The sequence below is a fragment of the Anser anser genome, assembly GCF_964211835.1.
Source record: "Anser anser genome assembly, chromosome: 3".
In the NCBI taxonomy this organism is placed as follows: Eukaryota; Metazoa; Chordata; class Aves; order Anseriformes; family Anatidae; genus Anser; species Anser anser.
Genome location: NC_139722.1, coordinates 73,731,235 through 73,753,014, shown reverse-complemented (window position 1 = coordinate 73,753,014; position 21,780 = coordinate 73,731,235). Strand labels below are relative to the sequence as shown.

Genomic DNA, 21,780 nt, shown 5'->3' with positions numbered 1-21,780 from the left:
CAGCACATGGTGTTACAACAACACAAGTGATTGGCTGGTCTGCAGTTGACAGGCTTTTCTTAGACTAGAGAAAGAGCAACACAAAAATTGCATTTTAAAGTGCTTATCTCACCAGAATTCCTAATTTTATTCTGGCACAATTATAGCAATGACATTTAGTAGTGCTGTTGCTAAAGAAACATTAACGCTTTGAATTCACAGTGTTTTTCAAGGACATGTCTTTTTTGCTGATTTTTGAAGGTGGAAAACTAAAATTCCCAAACACGCTAAATCTTTTAGAGGTGTATTACATTATCATTAATATTAAAGTATGACCATGAAAGAAGCCCAAGCATATATCTGGGAAAGAAGAATTGCTCTTATTACAAATCTGGAAAGTAATGCATTGATTTGGGGGGATATTTGTTTTAATTTATTTTACATGTATATAATATATAAGCATATAATGTATTATGAATGTATTACATATATATTGTATACATATTATATTTCTCCCACTTCTCACAATCAGGCACAAAGGAAAGATATTTTGTCTGTCCCTCTTAGGCTTTTGCTGCTTGATCAATCTGTCCTTAAGAATTTGATCTTGTGTGAAAACAAAGTGCTTTTGAGTTGCAGCTAAGTCTAGGTAATGTTATCAGAAGAGCTGAGTGCATCTGACTTTCTTCTGTGTCCATTGCTATAATTAATGCAAAGAAATGGTGGATATGGTGCTTTTTTTTACTGTATGAGGAGAAATAAGGAAGTTGTAAGCTACGGTTTGAGTGAACAGCTAAGTAGCTGCTGATTGTGTGGAACTGTGCTGCTAGTTCATTCTCCTTTCGAACAGAGAGCTGCTGCTTCTGAAGACTACTCCTGTGTGCATGAGAAGTGTCTAAAGGAAGTTACTGCAGAGCGTGAGATGGTTAAGTTCACACCATGCCATGTAGCATGCTAGCTTTCCCTTGTAGATGGGACCTTAGGAAAGTGACCACAAAACTCACATCCTATTGTAGTTACTGTTAGTAACTAAAAGGATATTGCTGTATTAAATGTATTTGGATCTGATCCCACACTACTTGTAGATGCTGAACTTAAACGAGTGACTATTACACGAGTTCTTTTCTGTTCTGGTTTCTGTAAGGATTTCTTGATTATATTTTGCAAATCAGCTGCTGGTTTCTCATACTACTGTGGTATAAGCAATATAGTCACACGAATCAATTTGAAATAGGCACTTTTCTGGAATATCAACCTTACAAATGATCTTCTGTACATGTTCTTTTTTGTTTAAGAATTACTATGCTGCCTTAGATTTTTCTGATTATGGACGCAGACCTGAGAACTACTGAATACTTGGGAAGCTTTCTTCTGAAATAAGTCTAGTGAAGATAAAGGATTAATAACTGTAAAAAGTCTGGCTCGAAATACTTTCTACTTTTGCAATCAACTAATCAGTACCATAGCTGATAACATAGATCTGCAGAATTGCTTCTACTCCTGAGACTTAAAATTTCTTATTGTGTAGCAATCTTGTGACTTTTTTTGTGTATATTGGCATAACACCATTGACTTTGAAAGTCTCGTATCAATCATGCAGATGAAAGTAGAATAAAGGGTTAATAAAGAGGGATGAAGTAATGGGAAGATTTTCTGATCCTGTTAATAAAATCAACAGTAAAGGTGTTGGTGCTTCAGGGTCTGTGTATTTTTAAAATAATTTTATAAAGCACCCTTCCTTCTTGCCACTTCTTTCTAGTACCCTTTTCCGGAGTGCATAAATTACATGAGGATTATCCAGAGAGATACAAACATACTAAGTAGGGGAAAATACCTGTTTTAATAAATGCATACTAACAAACATGAATATGAAGGTAGAAGGATAAACGGTAAAGAAATGTTAACTTGTTAGTCTTCTTTGTCCTTGACAAGTCAGTGAGAAACACAGTATTCTTATGGAATAAAATTATATGCCTGAGAAAGAAAAATATAAGACTCCCATTAGTAGCCACTTGACCAGATGATGATAGTCTAACATGCTGAGAAAATCAAAAGCTTAGAAGTGCATGAAAAAAAATGATAGTGGGCTATTTCAATTGCTTCCATATAAATTAGGTAACTATTGTGTCAGGCTGTGTTCCCAAGAGTAACCTTTTATGTGCTGTCAGGCTCTCTTATGGACAGAACCTGCAAGAGAAGGTAATGCAGCAGACCTTATTTATAATATCAATAACAAAGATCTGTTCCTTAACAGTGACCATAATATATTTATGTTCAGAATCTTCCTGGAATCTGAGAAAGCTACTGGTATTATGCTTAGTTTAAAAAAAGGAAGCTACTTAAAATAAGGAAACTTGTTGAGAAGGAGCAGCTAAAAAGAGTTAAGTATTCTAGGAGGTATGGGCACAATGCTAGAATCAAAGGTTATGTGCACAGAAATTTAAGGAGAACTGAAAGGAAGCTTGCGTGACTAAATCGTAGGGTTAAAGAAAAAAGGAAGGGAGGTTATTGGAATCAAAGGGGCATCTTTCAGAAAGATTGAGTAATTACAGAAGTAAAAAAAAAAAGGCACCTTAAATATAAGACTGCAATTATGCAGTTGGAAAAAAAAAAAAGTTATAAGTTGCAAACAACAGAAAAACTATTACTCAGTCCTTTTAAAGTATAACAGGAGCAGAAAGTGAGACCAACATATGATTGCTATACAAGAGAGACATTCAAAGAGGATTAGTTATTTAGCTTGTTCATCCATGGAGGAAACTGGGCCAGTACCCTTTAGAAAGCCCTCTAGAGATTTGGCACAGGGCTTATCTGAAATATGAGCGTTGGTAAGAATGCCTTATGGAGCAAACGAAAGGACGAAGTGTATTCAGAATTAGTGCTTGAGTTCTGAAGGACTCGGTATGAAATAGCAAAACTTGGAACAGAGTTCACAACCTCTCTCACAAAATCATTCTGATTCCATAAGACTGGAAGGTGCATGATGTCACTGGTCTTTAAAATAAAGGAGGAGAAAAGTTTCAGGACAAATCCAGCAAGTCTGGGCTGTAAAGTCTGAAGCCCGTTCTGAATGAAATAGAAAATATTCTAAAGTGAAGAATCAATGAACGGGTAAATATACCATATCAGGGAAAACTTAGGGCTTTTTTAAGGGTTGGTCATGACTTTACAGCATTCCTCTTGAGAGTTCTCTGATGTATAAGAAACTGTGTGGATGAGGGAAATCCAAGTATGTTGTAATAACTATTCTAAAAGACATTCGTATAGTTCCATAATTATTGGCTTTAAGGAGACTAAACTGCCATAAGATTCTTGCCCAGAAGGCAACTTACTGAAAGGAGAGAGACGATGACTACTTCTCACAGGGGGAGGTTGGTGACCAATGGTATTCTTCAATGGTCTATGCAGAAACCAATACTGTTCATGATATTAAGTGGCTCGAATGAAATGGTGTATTGTATGGTGATGATGTTTTTCCATAATAAATAGTTAGTAGAACAAAAAATAATGGCTGACTGAAGACATGCTGAAAGATGCTTAGGATACTCAATTACTCGTCAGTGAAGTAGCAGATGAAATTAAATGCATGTTAATATTAAGTGATATACACTGAGAAAGTAAACACAGATTTTTACATAAACATGATGAATTTTTGAGGTAATTGTTACCATTCAGGAATGATATCTAGGAGCTATGGCAGTTAATTCCACTGAAACACTACTGAAGTGTTTAGTAAAGGTCAGCGAAGTCAATCATGTTATAATGATTATTAGGAGAGAAATGAAAAATTCAGAAATTCTTTCTTCCCATTCACTGCTCAAGGACATACGTAAATTTTGAATATTTTGTGATGTTTTGGTTCCAAACGCTCTGAGTATTCAGAGTAATACATATTTTAATTATTGATACTGTCTTAGTTATTTTACACGTTTTGTGTTTTCTTTGTTTTATCGTGTCCTTAGGAGTGAACGGTTACTTAAACAGCAAATATAGAAAAAATACTTAACTTATTTTGTGCTCCAGTATTTGTAACTGTGAATTCAATTTTCAACTCTTTTTTTCCTTTTTGCCCTCAGTCAGCTGTAGACCAACAGTGTTGAACCAGAAGATGAATCTTTGTAGCCTTTTAATCATAATGGAGTTAGTCTCAGTCTTAAATTGAGAAAACACACTTACTGTTTGCCTCCTGTTCACGACATTGAACTTGGAATGGAGGAACTATATACGTTAATTATTGAGCTTTACTTATGGATATTACCATGTAATTTGATTGTACTTTTTCAGCATTGATTTAACAAAACTGTTTAGCAAAACTCTAAAAAAAAAAAGATGTGGGAGTAGAAGGAGAGAGGAACAAAACCAACTTTTATGCATTTACTTATTAAGTAGATTAAAACGTTTGTATGCTCTGTTTTCCTTTGAAGGGCCCATCTTGCTGGGATGATGTGCTGATTCCAAACAGAATAACAGGTGTTTGCCAGTCCCAAACGTGCAACGGAACTATTGCGGTAATATATTTTCATGTTTCCCCAAGTACTTAACGAAAATAATCGTTTGTATCAATTCTAAACACATTAGGATTGTGGAAATTAATGTAAATTAATGCGCAGGGTGCACTTCAGAAGAGTTGTGTAGCATCCAATAATACACATCTCCAGTTCCTCCAGGAGAACTTGGTCAGTTGTTGCATAGGATGAAGGAGGAAATTTTGATTGCTTTTACTGAAGCAGAGCTCTTAAATATTCAAGTATGCATACGTGAAATGCAGAGTGTAATACTTAAATAAAAGTGTTGTAAATGTTTTATCATTTTCTACATAGTAATACCCTGAAAGCTTCAGATTTCATCTTGCAAATCAGGTATTTCATGTCAGATTTTCCGGCTTTGTTCACAGAAGCTGATTCTTTACACTGCTTGCTACTTTATGACCTGTCACATGGTTATGGTTGTTTAAGTGTTTCTCAGAGTGATATCAATGGAAAACCTGAGTAAGAAGCAGCACAGGCATCTCAAGCTCTTAAGAATGAGGACTTTTGTTTTTAAAAGTGTATATTTGTATATGTTTTCACGTGTTAGATACCGTTCAACACTATGAAAGAGGTCTTGGAAATGCTTCTTTTTCAGGAAAAAGTTTAATTTGTTTTGTTACTTCTGGATGCTGCTTTCAAAGACAGATTGGGATGTCATTAGTGCCAGTTCTCCAGAGGCATTCACCTGCTCTAGTGTAGTCATCTCTTTGTCTTCCCTAGCAAGGCAGTTGTGAAGTGGTGCATCCATGCAGTTCCATAGGCCTGCTTGGCTGCAGGTGGTGTCAGGAAGAATTTTATCTAGCTTTAGGCACCACGCAGTTGTTTTAAAATAACGGGATTTATTGTTTTCTCCATGCACAGCTAGCAGAAACAGAGTTCTTGCTGCTTTGGGCTTCTGCTTCACAGTGTGCTCCTTGTGGTAGTGGCTCAACTGCACTCTCTAAACTGGAAGGTATTAGACATGCTATTCTGTGCATTGCCATTATTGGCCTCTGTCAGGTGTGTGTGTGTAAAAACAAAACAAAAAACCCTCTGGGCAGACTAGCTATAGTCTGCTTATCATTATACTTCAGGAACTGTTCTGGTTGTAAGAGGGTTGACTTCCATTCCATTTTTTTTTTTAAGAAGCAGGAAATGGAGTAATATACCATCATAGATCTGTCACAACAAACAAACAAACAAAAAAAACCATAAAACTAAAATCTTAACTGGCTAATGTTGTGGCAAATAACCAGTTCCCAGTCAACTAAGTCCCATGATTGCCATTGCTCTTAATACCTCTAGCAAGTTGCTGGCTTGGCAAGGCTAAGGATGAATGTTATCTTCCAGTAAGGCATTACTGAAGAACAAAAATCAGGAGGCAGTCTAATTTAGGCAGACATGTTGCACAGATCACCCTAACTACAGGTATGACACTGTAATCAAAGGAACAACATGTTTCTATATTTCTAATTTGAAGCACTTTCCCTCTCAGCTGCAAAGCACTCCATCCAGTGGCATTCCATCCTAACAAGATTAGGATGTGAGAATAATTCTGCTTTTTATGATTTGAACAAGAATTGCCAGAAATTCTAGTCAAGTCTAGTCTAGTTGATTCTAGTCAAGAAAACTCATTTAATAGTTAGCCAGATTCACTTATCTACTGATCATATGTATCCCTGCACCAGATCTTCGCTTTAGAAATCTTTTGAGATCCTCTAAGCCCCTGAAGAGTGTGTGCGTGGTTTTTTTTTGGCTTTTTTATTTTCAGCCTCTGTCACTGTGAAAATGCTTCTCTGCTTCCTGGGAAATAATTCCATTCCAAAGACTTAAATCACTGAGCTTTTTTTTTTTTGTCTTTCCCAGTGTTGGAAACAATAGAGGCTCTACAGCCCTGTCTCCAAGGATTTGTCACTCTTTCCTGCTCTGGTAAAACAGTCTAATGATCCAACGATGCCTATTTCCAAAACTTTTCCTATCTGAAGTCATTGTGACTTCATGTCATCCATTTGTCCCCACACAATGAAGGTTACTGTAGTTGTGGAACACTCAAGTCACTTTTATAACAAACTTGAAATATGTGGATTAAAATATGGAGATGTTGACATTAAATGTACCACAGTGAATCAGCTGAAATGAGGATAAACTTTGAGTCTTTCAAGCTGTTTCCAAGTTGTTCTCAAGCACGTTTAGATGTGGCAAAATGTTGTGCTTTTGGTAGTTGTCTCAACACTTGCAGCCACTGAATGTATTTGTGCAGGTAGACACTTACTCTACAGAATGGAACAGAAGTGTTCCAGGCTGTTTGTTTTCAATTTTTTTCTTCCTTATAATTCTTTGTGTACTTTGAATAGGAACACCCAAAATTTATGGAAATGGGCATTATTTGAAGTTGCAAATATTTCTCTCACATGAGCCCAATTTAGGTACAAATCAAATAGCTTTAATTTTTTTTTTTTTGCTACTTACCTAGATAGCCAAAGGTTGCTTTGTTCAATGCAGAACAGCATTGGGTTCAAGACCCATAAAAGTGTATGAAGACTTTTAGTAAAGGAAGGAATAACTAGGTCTCTGTTCTTGTCAGCTACTGTATTCTTAAGCTAGAAACATTCCCAAACCATTCATAACCAACAAGTGAAGATAACTGCTGCGTTTAAAGAAAGGAATCTCATAATTAAGTTCCTGTTTTCTTTCTTAAAGTCAAATTAATTCTTCTTGCGAATGCAGTTCTCCTTTTTAGTGCAAGGGTGATCCAATGGTGTATTTGAAACACTGATTCAAGGTTTTCCAATACTTAAATATTTGTAAGGTTTCTCAAATGATTTTAGGATTATTTTGTACAAGTTTTTTTGTCCAAATCAATGCTGAAATTGCTGAAAATGAAAATCATACTAGATCTTTCCAAGAAGACAAAAAGGAAAAACGACTTTAAAAATAGTACTATGACAGAAAACGTAAGTACAATGTACTATACCTCAGGGTTAGAATTAAAATGCCTTTTTTCTAAGAACATTATAAATTATCAGTAACTCAGGGAAGTAGACAAGTGAGCTATTTCTCAATAAATTGCAAGTTTGAATTTGAGTGCTTTGGAGCTATCTTGGTTTTGTTTTTTGTTTTCAGTGTAATGTTAATAATTAGAACATATGCTTGCTGCTGAATAAATACAGCTGTCACGTAGCTGAACAAAAATTCTAGATACTGTACGTTAATTTAAATTTTAGCTGTTACTCTGAGGGTCTGGTGTTTATTTCTTTTTGGGGAAAAGGGAATTTCTGATATACTTTTGGTGAATTCAGGTTTCTCTACAAGCAATCTGATAATATTTGATAATAAATCTTCTTCAATTGGTAAATAGCTTCCTTACTCAAATAAAAAAGTACTGAGTAAGTGTTCTTATTAAGCTTATACCTGTGCAGTTGTCTGAAATACTTGATGAACACATTCTGTTTATCGTGTAATGAAGTGTATTTCTAATTGTGGAGAGGCTGTTTCTGTGTATTTAAAAATGCTATTTTTTTCTGTCTCTAACCTTAGGCTTACATTATTCAAAAGCCATCAAGAACCACAGAAATGATACAGCTTTCCCCATAGGTAGTTAGAAACAGAGCTGTAAGACTGCTCTGTAAACCTCTGTAGTAATTCTTTCATAGGAATTGGCTCTACATCGCCCCCCCCCTCAAGTGAACATGTATCGGTCACAAAAAGACACTGCTGGCTCTACAAAGCACAAAATACAGCAAACTGTTTTGAATTTTAGAAAACTAGAAAAAACATTACTCTTCTGTATGTGCTCCTGAGATTCTCACTTAATGTGCAGAAAGAGTTTCTGTGTACCTTAAAGTCTCAGAAACAATAGTGGAAGGGTTAAACAGAACTATAATTCACATACAGTTTAAGTTATTGTGCATAAGGAAAAATGAAAATGACTTTAATGGAAATATAAATGTACTTCTATCCAAGTTTGATATCTGCCTCACAGCTGATATAATGATGATTTTATAGTTCTGATGAAGGCTGCATCAACTGTCTGTGATCATGAAAATGGAATAGCATTTTTCCTTCTTTTCTAGTCCTCAAAATATATGTTCCATTTCAGCAAAGTGTTTCTCAAAGAAGCAATAGGACTTCTGTGAACTTACTGAAGCCTCTCTAAATATTGGGTTTCCTTAAATATCACTATACTGTTCAAATTGAACTTTTTTGCTATGGATACAGTAGGTTGCTATATTTATTTTCTAGCTTGATCACTATTTTTTGCCTTTTTTAATAAATGTTCAGTATTCATTATACATGTTTTAAACAGTCAGATTCCACTATACAGCAGCCTCACTATGTAAGTTTGGGGCAAGAAGTTTGCAGTAGGAAGCATGTTATATTTTTACCCTATTTAACTTTAGTTGTTTTCCCATGTTTCTCCTGTGTGATTTGAATATTGCATTTATTTTTTTATTGGAATCTTTAAGGATTTCTCATGAATATTTGTCCTTGTCCTGCATGTTTACAGTCACTAGGCCCAAGCCTGAGGACAGAAATATCATTTAATGCCTGTTCCACAGGGAGTCTGTGATTGTCTGGAATATACTGGACTACAAAGTCACGGAAACAGTGTTCAGCCTGGATGATTTAAACACACAGTTTACCAAATGCTGTTTCTTTCAAGCATCCAAAGCTGTTCTCAAACATCACTGCATGAAACATGCTTCATTTTTTCATCTCATTTGCTTTGATCAGTTCAGATCCCAGTTTCATTTGAGAATAGAAATAATTTTCTGTAGCAGTTAGTGTATCAAGAGTAAAGTAGTAAATTTAATGATATTATCAAAATGTGAATATAGTAAGCTAAAGAACTATGATCTCATTATAGTAAGTCTCTGATACATTGCTATATTATTCATTAATTCTTCCTTGTGTGCAGTGAAATAGTTATTTGGGAAAGGAGCTATCTCTGTCTGTCCTTGGAACCATTAGAATATTTCCAACTCACATAAATAAAATTACTTGGTAATTTTAAAAATTCTGAGATATATTTGGCATTAAGAAAACTCTTGACTTCATTCTTTGGATTTTTTCTACTTCACTGCTGTCCATGTTAGTTTGTCTTATGCATTAAAGATTAGTCCAGATATCACATGCTTTAAAAACATGTTCACAGTGTGGTGGAACAGGAGTGCTAATTAAAGTACCAGATGAGAGTTCTTTAAAGACAACCTAGTATATGTGGAGTAAGATTATGACAGCTTCTTTCCCTATCCTTGAAAAGGGAATGATTCAAATTTCATACTGGACAATCTTCAGTTTTTCTTATTTCCCAGAGACTCTGAGGCCATTGCTTTTATTACTTAGGAACTTTTATATTCTTTTATACCCTGTAGTATGACATCTGTGCAAGTAAAAGGAATAAAGCTTAAATGCAAGTGAATGTTAGTTCAAAGTTAAGTTACAAATAAACTAGACTCATCAGTGTAACCTACTTTCCTATTTTGTTACATAAGAAGGGGACAGCTAACAAATGGGCAAATAACTTCAGAGAATTTTCTGAATTAAACTATTTCCTTCAGAAACCTATCCATTAATTGAATTAAAGACAAAATTGATATGTTTTAATCGCTAAATTATCATGTTAAACACATCTAATGCTTTTGCTTGATTTGTGATTCTCTTGCATAACAAAATAAGCTTCTAAATTTTTTGTGAGGCATGTCTTTGAAAGTCTATTTAACTGAGCATAACAATGGACAAAATCAGTTCGACCTTTCTAAGTCTATAACCACCGTTTATGTACAGATTTCTTACCATAACTAGAATAATTACAGAGCAGATGTACTACTCAATCATTAATTTTTATATCATAAATTATTCAAGCCAGTTACTTGACTTTAATTTTTACTAGAAAAATGTAAGAATCCACATGCACAACTGAAACATTCAACAACTTACAGTATATTAAGACAGATCTAGCGTTGATGTAAAATGACCTCTATGAAATGTTTGTGAGCTTTCTAATCGATCACAACAGTGTATGTATCATTCTCACAACACATCTGTAACAATACAGCAGCAAGCCAGGACATACTTGCTTTAAATTACTCAAATTGAGTAATTTGAGCTGTACAAGCGATTTTTTAGTATGCCCTGGCTTTGATCCTCCAGAAACTTTTATAGACATGTTAGCACTTGTTTCAGAAGTTTAGAAGTTAGAATGTATGGAAAGACATTATGTTGCTTCACTTTATTCTTTATTTACATGGTGAACAGTTCTGCCCCAAAGCCTAATTTTACAGGGCAATCTGCATTTCATTTTTAATTTCTGGTTCTGTGTAACTGTTTTGGTAATCCAGAATTACTGAGGTATAAAATATGAAGCTGAAAGGTGCGGTAGGGGAATCCTTTGCACCACAGAAACTTCAGATTATTTAGTTGTCATGCATGTATGGGAGATAAGTGGTCTGTAGATATAAAAGCAGAAGGAACGTTTAGATCATTTCATCCAACCTACTGCGTAACATGAGTTGTGTGTTGATGCCTGTAGACTAAAGTTCAGCTATACCTCGTACTTTATCTGAATATTCTGAGACGTAATTTAATATAAAAAAGCATATTTTTTCCGTCCTTAATCATATGTTTAGCTATTTGCATCACTTTGAGCAGTTTTCAACATACGTAGTAAACTTCATGCCTCAGAACCAGTCACACACAGATGCCATCAGTGCCAGCTACAGACATGTTACAGTCTACTTGCTTGTGTAGATATAAGCAGTTTTATTAGGCAATTTAACCATGATGTTACCTTGAGGGTTTCAGTTTTTACAGTTACCTACCAAAAACCTCAGTCCTTTCAAATTACTACCTCCCTGGATAGAGTCCTTCCTCTTGCATGTATGGCCCTTGTCTCTGAAGGTGCAATTTTATTTTTGGCTGGTTTAAATTGACTTATGTGGCTTATCTCAGCTGAACAAGCTGTCCATAGGGTTTTGTCAGTTACTTGCACTTTTCATTATTTTCCACTACCCTAGACTTCTGGTCTTCTGAAAAACTGAATAATTACTTTTTCTACCAGAAAGTTAACAAGTGTTTTAAATAGTATAGGGCTAGGAGATGATCACTGCAAGACCACCTTGAAAAACACTATTTGATGACTTACTGTGCAAAATTACATTTTGAAACATCAGTTAAATCCATCTAACATTGATCTATCATTGTTCTAGTTCTGTAATCAAAATGTCAGAGGTCTGTATCAAATGCCACAGAAATCTGTGTAAATCGCAACGTTGCTATTATGTTGTTCTGCTAAACTTGTAATCTCATAAAAATGTCAGATCAGTCTGATGGTGTCTCGTTACCATAAGCCCTTGTTGATTGACATTAATTACACATCCTTTATTAAAAAGTACCAAATTTATTATATCTGGGGCTGGTGTCAGGTTTACATGCCTATAATTACCTAGATTACCTCATATAAATCTGCCCTAGATTATGATATGATGTGGTTTTGTTCCTGTAAAGTCATCCTTATAAAACTCTAAGTGCTGTTTTTGTTTATATTTTACTTCACCACCAGTGTGATTTCTAAGTGTATGTTGGTGGTGTGGGGAAACAGCAAATAAAATAGCAGACTTAGAGTAGCCTATCAAGGTGCTGTAATTAAATTACAGTATTTTTTTTGCTAGACCTTTAAATTAATGTACTTAGCATTTTTACCTGTACTTGCTATTATCTCAAACGCTTGAATAGTGAAGAAACAAACAAGGGAGTTGACTTTTTTTATATATATTTAAAGGTCCATGATATGTTGTAGAGTTCTTTACATTGTAGTTGCAGATTATTTCAACTCAATTTTAACTTCCCAGTTACCTATTTAGGAAACTATAATTAGATCTTTGTTTTGCAGATATTCTCAAAGTAACCTCATTCTGGAGTCGATCAATGTTTCATTTATAAAGAAATTCTGTTATTCCATTATTTACAGCAGAAAAATCAATGATAGGTGAAGAACTGAATTATAAAATAGAATTAATTCTATACGAAGACAGAAAAAATGAATTATTTATCTTGGGGAGAAAACTAAAGGCTTTTGTTATTAAGATCTATCCTCATCTTAAAAAAAATATATATATATTCACTCTTTCCCAGTAGAAATACATTATATTCCACAGTATGTTGGACACTTTATGAGTCACAGAAAAGTATCAAAGCCTACCATCAGCAAACATCACAAGTATGATTTAGATCAATTGGTTACATATTGCACAAAAATTGTTCTTTTAAAGTATTTTTAAGAAGCTATAATTTTTAAACAATGTATAATTTTGTGGATCATAAAAAACGTAAAGCTGAGGTCAGGCCAGGCCCTTGGATCTGTTCTTCAGTTTTCTCAATATCACCCATGAAGAATTCCTTACTGTTTTTGTAAGCTGAAATTACGTAGACATTCTGGCAAACCCAAAGGAGCTTGTGTATTTGTACTATGTATTGAATGGTTTCAGGAGGTTTAGTTCATCTTTCCTCTGTTGCAATCCTCAGTATTTATATGAGGAAATGTCACAGTTTTGTAGAAGATCAAACAAACTATCTTGAAGATTATAATGTCTTCAAACAAATTCTTTGCTCTTTGATGTTCTTCTTAATTTGTTAACTCTGCTGCTGAAGGGGGAGGGGGGGGACACCTTCGTTGCTCATTACTTTTTGCATCTCCAGAAAACCTTGTCTGAAAACATGAGCATTAATTGTGCTTTCAGAGATTTTTTTTCCAGTGTCTAATTTTGTCTTTTGTGAACAATTACTTTGCATCATCATTCTCAGCTGCTATGTTTTGTTGGTCTTTTGAAATAGCCTTTAGAAAATAGGCAGTTCTTCTGAGCACAGCTTCACATCTCCTTCAATTAGAGCTCTTGAAAATGTTTTCAAACAGTATAGATGCCTCATCATTTTTGAGGCAGTTTCAGGTGAGCTGAAGATCTGTCCTGTAACAGGAATTGTTGAGAGTTTTGCAAGACCAATATCTTAGATTACCAAGTCAACAGCTTTTCTGTTGCGATGCCCTTGGATTTGTTGAAATAGCAGTTAATGTCTTATAAATGATCATTTTATATCCTTCTTGAGACAGTATCAAGGGCTCAATTTTATGGAAAGTGAGCAGAGCCATCATGCGACCAAATTCTGCATCATTCTCAGCCTCTGTAATTCCATTGCTGATGCTGAAAGCGAGATAGTATCAGCAAGTCGAAACTGAATGGAAATGCCCCTTTCATACTTCTGAGATTTTACTTTTAGAAATGTCTGAAAAACATGTTGATGATGCACTGCAGTGAGGAACTCTCTATCAGTGCTGTGGTAGCTGTCATAAAGAAGTGACAACAGTAATGTTGCTTCACTGTCCCAAGTTTGTAACATCCTTTTTTTGGCCTGATTGTGCCTGCTTCCAGTTGTTACAAGGTTAAAAACAACCACAGGGAGATTCTTTGTTGCACAGTGCACACTTACCCTGTGGAAGTCTTTACCATGATGCATTGCAGAAGTTACAATGGTGTGGTGATTTTACTCAGGCGGGCGGCCGAGCTCCACCACAACCGTTCTCTCACTCCCCCTCCTCAAAGAAGAATGGGGAGAAAATATGATGAAAAGGGCTCAAGGGTTGAGATAAGGACGAGGAGATCGCGCAGTAATTATCGTGACGGGCAAAACAGACTCAGCATAGGGAGATAGGTAATAAATCTTACTATTACTAACAAACTAGAGAAGTGAGAAGCAAAGGAAAGAAACCAAAAGCACCTTTCCCCACATCCACCCTCCTCCCCCCGAGTGGCGCGGGGGAATGGGGGTTATGGTCAGTCTGTAGCGCTGCTTCTCCGCCGCTCCTTCTCGGTCACTCTCGTCCCCTGTGCTGTGGGGTCCCTCCCACGGGACGCAGTCCTTGCTGAACTGATCCGGCGGGGGCTGCCCACAGGCAGCAGCTCTTCAAGAACTGCTCCAGATATGGGTCTGCACCACAGGGTCCATCCCTCCGGAGCGAACTGCTCCAACCTGGGTCCCCCACGGGCAGCAGCTCCTGCCAGGTCACCTGCTCCTGCGTGGTCTCCTCTCCACGGGCTACAGGTGCGGCCCGGAATCTGCTCCGGCAGGGGTCTTCCACAGGCCGCAGCCTCTGTTGGTGCAGGTCCACCTGCTCCACCGTGGTACTCCATGGGCTGCAGGGGACAGCCTGCTTCACCATGGTCCTCACCACAGGCCGCAGGGGACTTCTGCTCCGGCGCCTGGAGCACCTCTCCGCCTCCTTCTTCACTGACCTTGGCGCCTGCAAGGCTGTTCCTCACTCCTCTCACTCTCCCAGCTGCTGTGTGGGGCAGCATTTTTTTTTTCCTTGTCTTAAATATGCTCTCACAGAGGTGAAAACAACATTGCTTATTGGCTCGGCTCTGGTCAGCAGTGGGGCCCTTACCAAACATGGGGCAGCTTCTAGATCCTTCTCACAGAAGCCACCCCTATGGCCCCCTTGTTACCAAAATCTCGCCACGTAAACCCACTGCAAATGAATTCAAAGAGTGACAAAGACTTAGAAGAGAAATCCATTGGGAACCATTAAACACTAAGACACTTATTCTGTGTTAGGAAGTCTGAGTTGCAAGTTGCTGGAGATTGGGAATGTACTTTAGGGTGATACCATGTTAGGTTTGCCCTGTGCATGTGTGTGGTGTGTTTTTTTAATTATAAATGCATACTCTAGGCATCTACTGTTAGCTTGCTATTAGAGACAAGGTATTGGCTAGATAGGCTGGTGTATGCTTTATGTGACCATTCCTGAAATAGCCAGATGTTACTAGAACAGGTAATGTAAAGAAGCCAGATATGATTAGACTGAGATAAAAAGCATAAATATGACAAAGTATTTATTGCAAACTATATAACAGCTCAAGTTTTCCAGTTTACACAGGGGATGGGAGTGCACACAGTCATAGTTATACCTAGCTAAATATAAAAGGGAAGCACACTCCAAATTCAGTATATCATATTCTTATACCTGACAGAAATGTGAGAAGGTGTGCGATTCCTGCTGGCACGTGTTATTGCTATAATATAATCCTGTGCCTAGTAGTGAGAGCAGTGTTATGGTTGTCCTATTTATGTTGTATGTTGCTCTGCAGGTCATTCCTGTGTATTATTTGGAGGTGATTTTGCTGTTCAGGTATTTGATCTGCTAAAGTTTTAGAAAAATTGCAGACATTCAGGGTCCTAAACAAACTGGGAAGCAGTAAGTGAAACTATGAATTAAATGCTGTTATATTTAAATGCGGTTATATTGAAAGTGGAAATATACTCAAGAAGGTATGGTATAATCGGTTCCAAACCTTAATGTTGTGCCTACTCAAGTTTGTTTCACAAATCAGACCCAATTTTTTTCAAATACGTAATGTTTGATACTTTTTTCTTTGTGTGCAATGTCTAGTGTGTTCAGGGGTAGTTCTTTGTCATTTAGTGAAGTTCAGTAATGCTTTCAGTGAGTCTTTTGTTGCTTGTTGCACATGACAAATGATATGCTACTGTCGGCAACTGTGGCAAGTTCATACTGATGACTGAAACTTTGGATTTCCTTTCAAGCAAGCGACATTCTTCCAATCATCTATATGCAATCAAACTGAATGAAGGTGATTTTGTCTGGGTGCAGTGTAGTTATATAGGAGTCTCTCCTCAAAAAATGTCAGGCAGTATTTGTACGAAAGAGCATGCTTTCTTCATTCATATCTGGCAAGTACTGTTACTGAGCATTTAATAACTGTCATTTTGCAGGCTAGCATACTGTGTGATATATTCCGTTAGATCTAAAATCTGCTGTAAAATTTACCTTGGCACAAAGTCTGTTTTCCAGCTATGGATGAAGTGTTTGAGTTTTTCCACTGTGCTACTTGAAGGCATATGAGCAAAGTAACTACAATTAAGAATTGTTCATAAAAGCCATCCATACTTACACTGGTGCCAAGAGATGAAGAGAGGACCCGAGAGCCCCTTCTAGGGAAACAGGCTTCAACCTTTTGATGCCCAAAGCTCCGTCTCCTGCTGCTGCCCCACCATTGCAACATCAGAATTGACACAGAAGTATTTAAGTTCAGTTAGTTTTGTTTTCCTTTGCTTTAGAGAAAAGCCACATGCTTCTCCTGCCTTTGTAGTAACTACTTAAAAGTAACTTCTCACTAAACGCCACTGTTAAAATGGCATTAGAAGGTGTAATTGTGCATATCTCATTTCAAAACAAAAATATCAGTGCCCTATAAATTTGAGGTTGTAAAGTTAAGGGGAAAAATAACAATACTCACTGAATCAAACAGATTGATTCATGGAAGCTTTATCTTAAACACTGCTACAAAATAGTGCCTAGCTTGCAGGATCACTAACCTGTCAATAAGGATTTGCTGCAATGACTTAATTCTTATGATTCACAGGTTTTGCTAGAGCATTTGTATAGATGGAATTCTGTGAGAATCTTTTTCAGCTGATTTTCCTAGCTTTAGAGAAATCTGACCTAATAAGTTTGTGCAGTTGAATTAAACTTAGATTTCTAAGTAAAGGTAGAAGTCACAATTATTCTTTGAAAATGTTTAGAAATACGCAAATTATGTGAATAAGAGAGGAACTGTACTGAAAAAATTGGGTCCATGTTAAAGAACAACAACAAAACAACCCCAAAATCAAATGCAAGTGGCAACAATTAGAAGAACCTCTTAAACAAATGACCTACACATGCTAGCATAATATTTGCTGCTACATTTGAAGTAATGTTGTTTTCCATAACTCTACATGTTTGTTTTTTTGTTAACAACTGTATGATGTCACGCATCAGACATTGAGTTCACTTTGAATATATTTAGCCTCTTGGAATGTGCTTCTTGAGGACCTGTTTTTCATTTTCTTATTTAGAGAACTTCTGTGATTGGGGGAGGCTTATAATAAGCAATGCAGGTTACCTAGGAGATAGTATACTGTAAGACAAAGATTTTCTTAGGGGAAAAAAAATGCTCATTTTTACATCAAGTGGCATTGTAGAAAGTCAGATTATTCTCAGTGACCTTAAGATAGACTTACAGCATGTCTAGGTTTGGCACAGGCAGCCAAGGTTTCAGGGTGCCTGTCAAGAAATTGAGTTAGAGCATAATTCAGGTCACTGGATATCTGAGATCTCAATTTCATGAAAACATTTGTATATTATGTCTGGGACATCTTATAATACATGAATTTGTTTTCCCTGGTTACTTTCCTCAAGAGCAAGCAAATTGCATGCTAGAAAAATTTCACTTGGTGTTCCTGCTGGTCCACCAGCCTTCAGCGAGGCAGAGGCACAGCACAACTCTGTCCCCTAGCCCCGCTTCTTGATAATGCTCAGCCTGGGGATCTGAACCAATGCATTCCAGGGGGACCTTGTGCTTCTCTGGAATTAATTTCCGTAGAGGACTGTCTCTTGATACAGTAGTTGTTGCCTGTTTCATCCGGTAAGTGGAGAGAAGGGCGCTTCACCTGCTACATCCCTGCAGAAGGGCACTGCCCCTTCTGGTGGGCCTGTGCAGAAAGAGTCATCGTGGCTTCTGTGCTTCGTGTGTGTGAGGTACACCAGAATAACCAATTCCAGCAGTACATGGGGGACCTTAGTTTGAGAGAGTAGTATGGCATGTGTTGGGGGTGTTGTGCTGTGCTTATTTGTTTGTTTTGCAGATAGTGATCTTGAGTATCCTAAGTACCGTTCCGAAGCTGAGCTTTTGGAGCCCTGGTTCTGGTCCCTGCCCTGTGTGCTACTTCAGCATTTTGCATGACAGGCCAGATAAAACATGGATCGTGTGTCTTTGTGTTTGTAGGAATGCAGTTGCATACTTCATAGGGCAGAAGCTCACTCTGTGTTCAGCAAAGTGTTGAACTCAGGTTTTCTAATTCCTACATAAATGTGTTTATTTTCCAAGGCGTTGCTGATTGAAGTCCTATTATGGTTCCAGAAAATGTGACTGGAAAGGTTACTTGTCCTATTAAAGGCTGGGCTTGCTATCATAGGTAGTGTTTTAGAAGTGATGATTTTTATTTCCTCAAGAGCAGGTCGTAGTGTGATAGTAGTTAAATGAGAAGTTCAAACTGTAAATGTGTGAAGGGGGAAAAGCAAAGCAAAGCCACAACAGATACCAAGGTGTAATTTCCATCTGAAATTAAAGGGCGCACTTTTAGGATGTTATAGACTTGCACCTTTAAATGAAGCGTGTGTTTTACAGACGAATATATTTCCCAATTTTACTTATGATTACCCTGAAGGAATTGCTTTATGCAATGTATTTATACAAGGTCTCCTATGTACGCAGTACATATTCATGAACACGTAGACTATGTGGCGGAAAGTTGGTTTGTAAATTTGTGTGACCTTTCCTAATGAATATGGCTGCTATTCAATAAGATAATGCCTGTGCAGAGAGCACAGCAATAGGAAAACTGCACAGGAGATGGTAACTGCATGGCAGTGTTTGGCAAACACTTGTTGCTTAATTGCTTATGCCATCTATGGGAGAATTTTGGAGTCTGAGAAAAGATTTGTCATAACAAATGCTATAATAGACCTGTTATGTTTATGCAAACACAACATGCATGAGGCCAAATTCATCTCCGTTGGCTCGGTTACCTCTGCAAGCTTTATATCCTACACAGGGGATTTGAGCCAAACAGATCAGTATCTCTGCGTTTGGCTCTGTCTCCACATACCTTTGAATGCAAGTCAGGGGCAGCTTTAATTTCCACCAGTTGTTCTGCTGGAGCGCTGCTGGTGCTAGCAGTGCCAGCATGCTGGTCACTGTGAATTAGCGCATCTTTCCTGTGAACGTGGACACACCACTGTAGTGTACTCTGTGGCCATAAGCACCTTTGTCTTTACAGCACTGGGAACCTGGCACACTGGTCAAACCTTTGTGTTGAAGACAATGCGTCTGGACAGTGGTTTCTGTTTGATGTCCATGGCAGCTTCTTGTCTGTCAGGGTTCTGGTAGCAAATATCAAAACACTGATTTTGGTGACTCATCTGTATCTGCTAAGTTATTGCTTTTCCATGCATACAACTGGAGTAAAATAGTTTAATAATAAAGATAGTTAAAATAGCTTTTCAAAAATATACTTTTGAGGTAACTTGCAAGTTAAAGCTTTGGCGGTTTTAATTGCTTTGTAAGACAGATCTTCAAAATAATTTTCTGAAATGTCAAATGGAGAACTTAGCAATGTGTGATGTTTACAGAAAACATTTTATACTGTTCATACCGTGTTTGTTCTCTTAGTAAAAAAATATTTTACTGCATAAATCCATTTTTAGTCACACTTTCAGACATACATTTTGATCCTAGTGAGGAAAACAGTTGCTATTTACACAAATTCTGTTGTCTGAATTCAGAATGAATTTGCAGCTACTTGAGGTAGAAATCTACTTAGCAGAAATCAGGGAGCAGAAAGTGTTTTGCAGTGGAGAAGAGAGAAGAGGCCAGGCCCACAGGCACCTGCCTGGTCAGAAGACTCCAGGAAATCAGAAGAGCATTGTCACCATTTAGGAAGAAAGTGCGCTCCTAGAAGTAGAGGGAGATGCAAAATATGCCATGCATAGCATTACAAGGAGAGCCACAAGGTCAAACGTTGCTGGTAAAGTTCCTTATGCTCTAAGGCCAAATGGCACAGCGTGGCTTCTCTGTAGCCGCCAAGCTTCCTCAGTCCCCAAAAGAGGGAAGCAAACCACCTGTTGGGAGCTGTGCCTGGGTGTGCCCGTGCCTGAACTGTGCGAGGTGCTTGCTGGCCCATCCAAAACATGCCAGGGACTTTCTAACGCTACAACTGTGTGGCGACTGTGCTCAGTCACCTAGAAATGCTCTCGGATAAGGTTTAAGAGTCAGCAGTTTGCTAGTGTGGGCATAGCCGTGTTGTGCCTGGATGCCAATTTTTAAGTTAGGATTCTTATTTTTTTTCCTGCTTGTTATTGTTATGAAGGCAGTCTGAATAGCTAAAGGTTTGCTGGGAAAACTGAATTAAATCACTATAGTGAAAGCAATCTATCAAGACTCCATCAGTGTTATTTTAAAGCTATGCAAATAGCTATCTACACTAGACAATATGACTATGTATGAAATTCTCAAAGGAAAAATGTCCACATCTTTCTGTTTTAAATAATAATAATAATAAAAAACCACTTTTCAAATCAGATACTGTGCTGTTAACCACTGATTAATATCGGCTTTTTCTGTACTGGTATGTACATAAAATACGTTTGTTGTGTTAAATGCTTATTTAACTTATTTGCTACATTTTTCAGGTTCCTTATGCTAGAAACTATAGGCAGGAGTACAGCGTAAACATTTTTTTTTTGCCTAATAAGATTAGAGAGGAGATGATGAATTTCCCACTGTGACTTGTTTTCTACATCATCTTGCATAAGGATCTGTATATATATTGAATTAATTAAAAAATAACAGGAAACAATGAAAAACATTAAATTCAATGTCATGGAACAAATTCAGTTCTTTACTGCTAAGAACTAACTGAGTTTTGCCATATTAGCCAAGGAGAAGAGGTTTTTTTTGTCTATTTTTTTTCTCCCTTCCACTTCCTTCATTTACTGCAGCTCTCTGGAATGTTCAAGAACCTCCAGGAACCTCCCAAAACCTCTGGGAAAGCTTTTGTAGGGCTTTAATCTGTGAAGCCCTGCGTTGTAAAGGAACAATTTATAAGACATCATACAAAAAGCAAGGAGCTAAAACCATTTTTGTATGAGGCATGTAAATTGTAGAAACAGGCAAATAATTTTTTTTTTTTGGGGGGGCGGGGTGAGGAGGCTTCTTCAGGAAGAACATTTGCATTTCATCCCTTAAAAAGTGTTAGCTTCTGGAACATGCTGGTATCAGCTAAGGCTTTTTTTTTTCTCCTGGTATTTTAAGAAAGTTGAAAGTTATTTTTTTCGTGGTGTTCTTGTTTCATTAGTACCATTTTTTTGTCCTAACAGCCGAAAATTTGAAGTCTTCTCTATAGAAAGGAGAAATTGATGGTTGAAGTGTTTTTGTAATATTTTTTAATACAGCGAACGCAATTTCCTTGTTTCCCTGAAATCAAGAGCGGAGTACAATTCCTTCTAGCCCACTACTTTGATTTCCATTCATAGACCTCACCTGGAGGGAAAAAAATAAATAAAATTTCTCAGGCCTGCATCATTAGAACTAGGTGAAACTGTTTTGGAAGCTCCTGTTTTCTTTTTTAGGCATGCAGGATTCCCAAAATAGTATTTGGTGACAACTGCTCATGTTTAGGG

The 21,780-nt window shown here is 37.1% G+C and overlaps 1 protein-coding gene across 3 annotated transcripts in view; it reads left to right on the top strand.

Moving 5' to 3' along the window:
* Window positions 1–21,780, top strand: part of PRKN (parkin RBR E3 ubiquitin protein ligase) — a 758,368-nt gene that overhangs the window by 346,318 nt on the left and 390,270 nt on the right. For all 3 annotated transcript variants that reach the window (XM_083830275.1, XM_083830274.1, XM_083830276.1), the window contains one exon: window positions 4,404–4,487. In XM_083830275.1, the coding sequence (XP_083686401.1) occupies window positions 4,404–4,487 (84 nt within the window). The remainder of the gene's footprint in view (window positions 1–4,403; window positions 4,488–21,780) is intronic.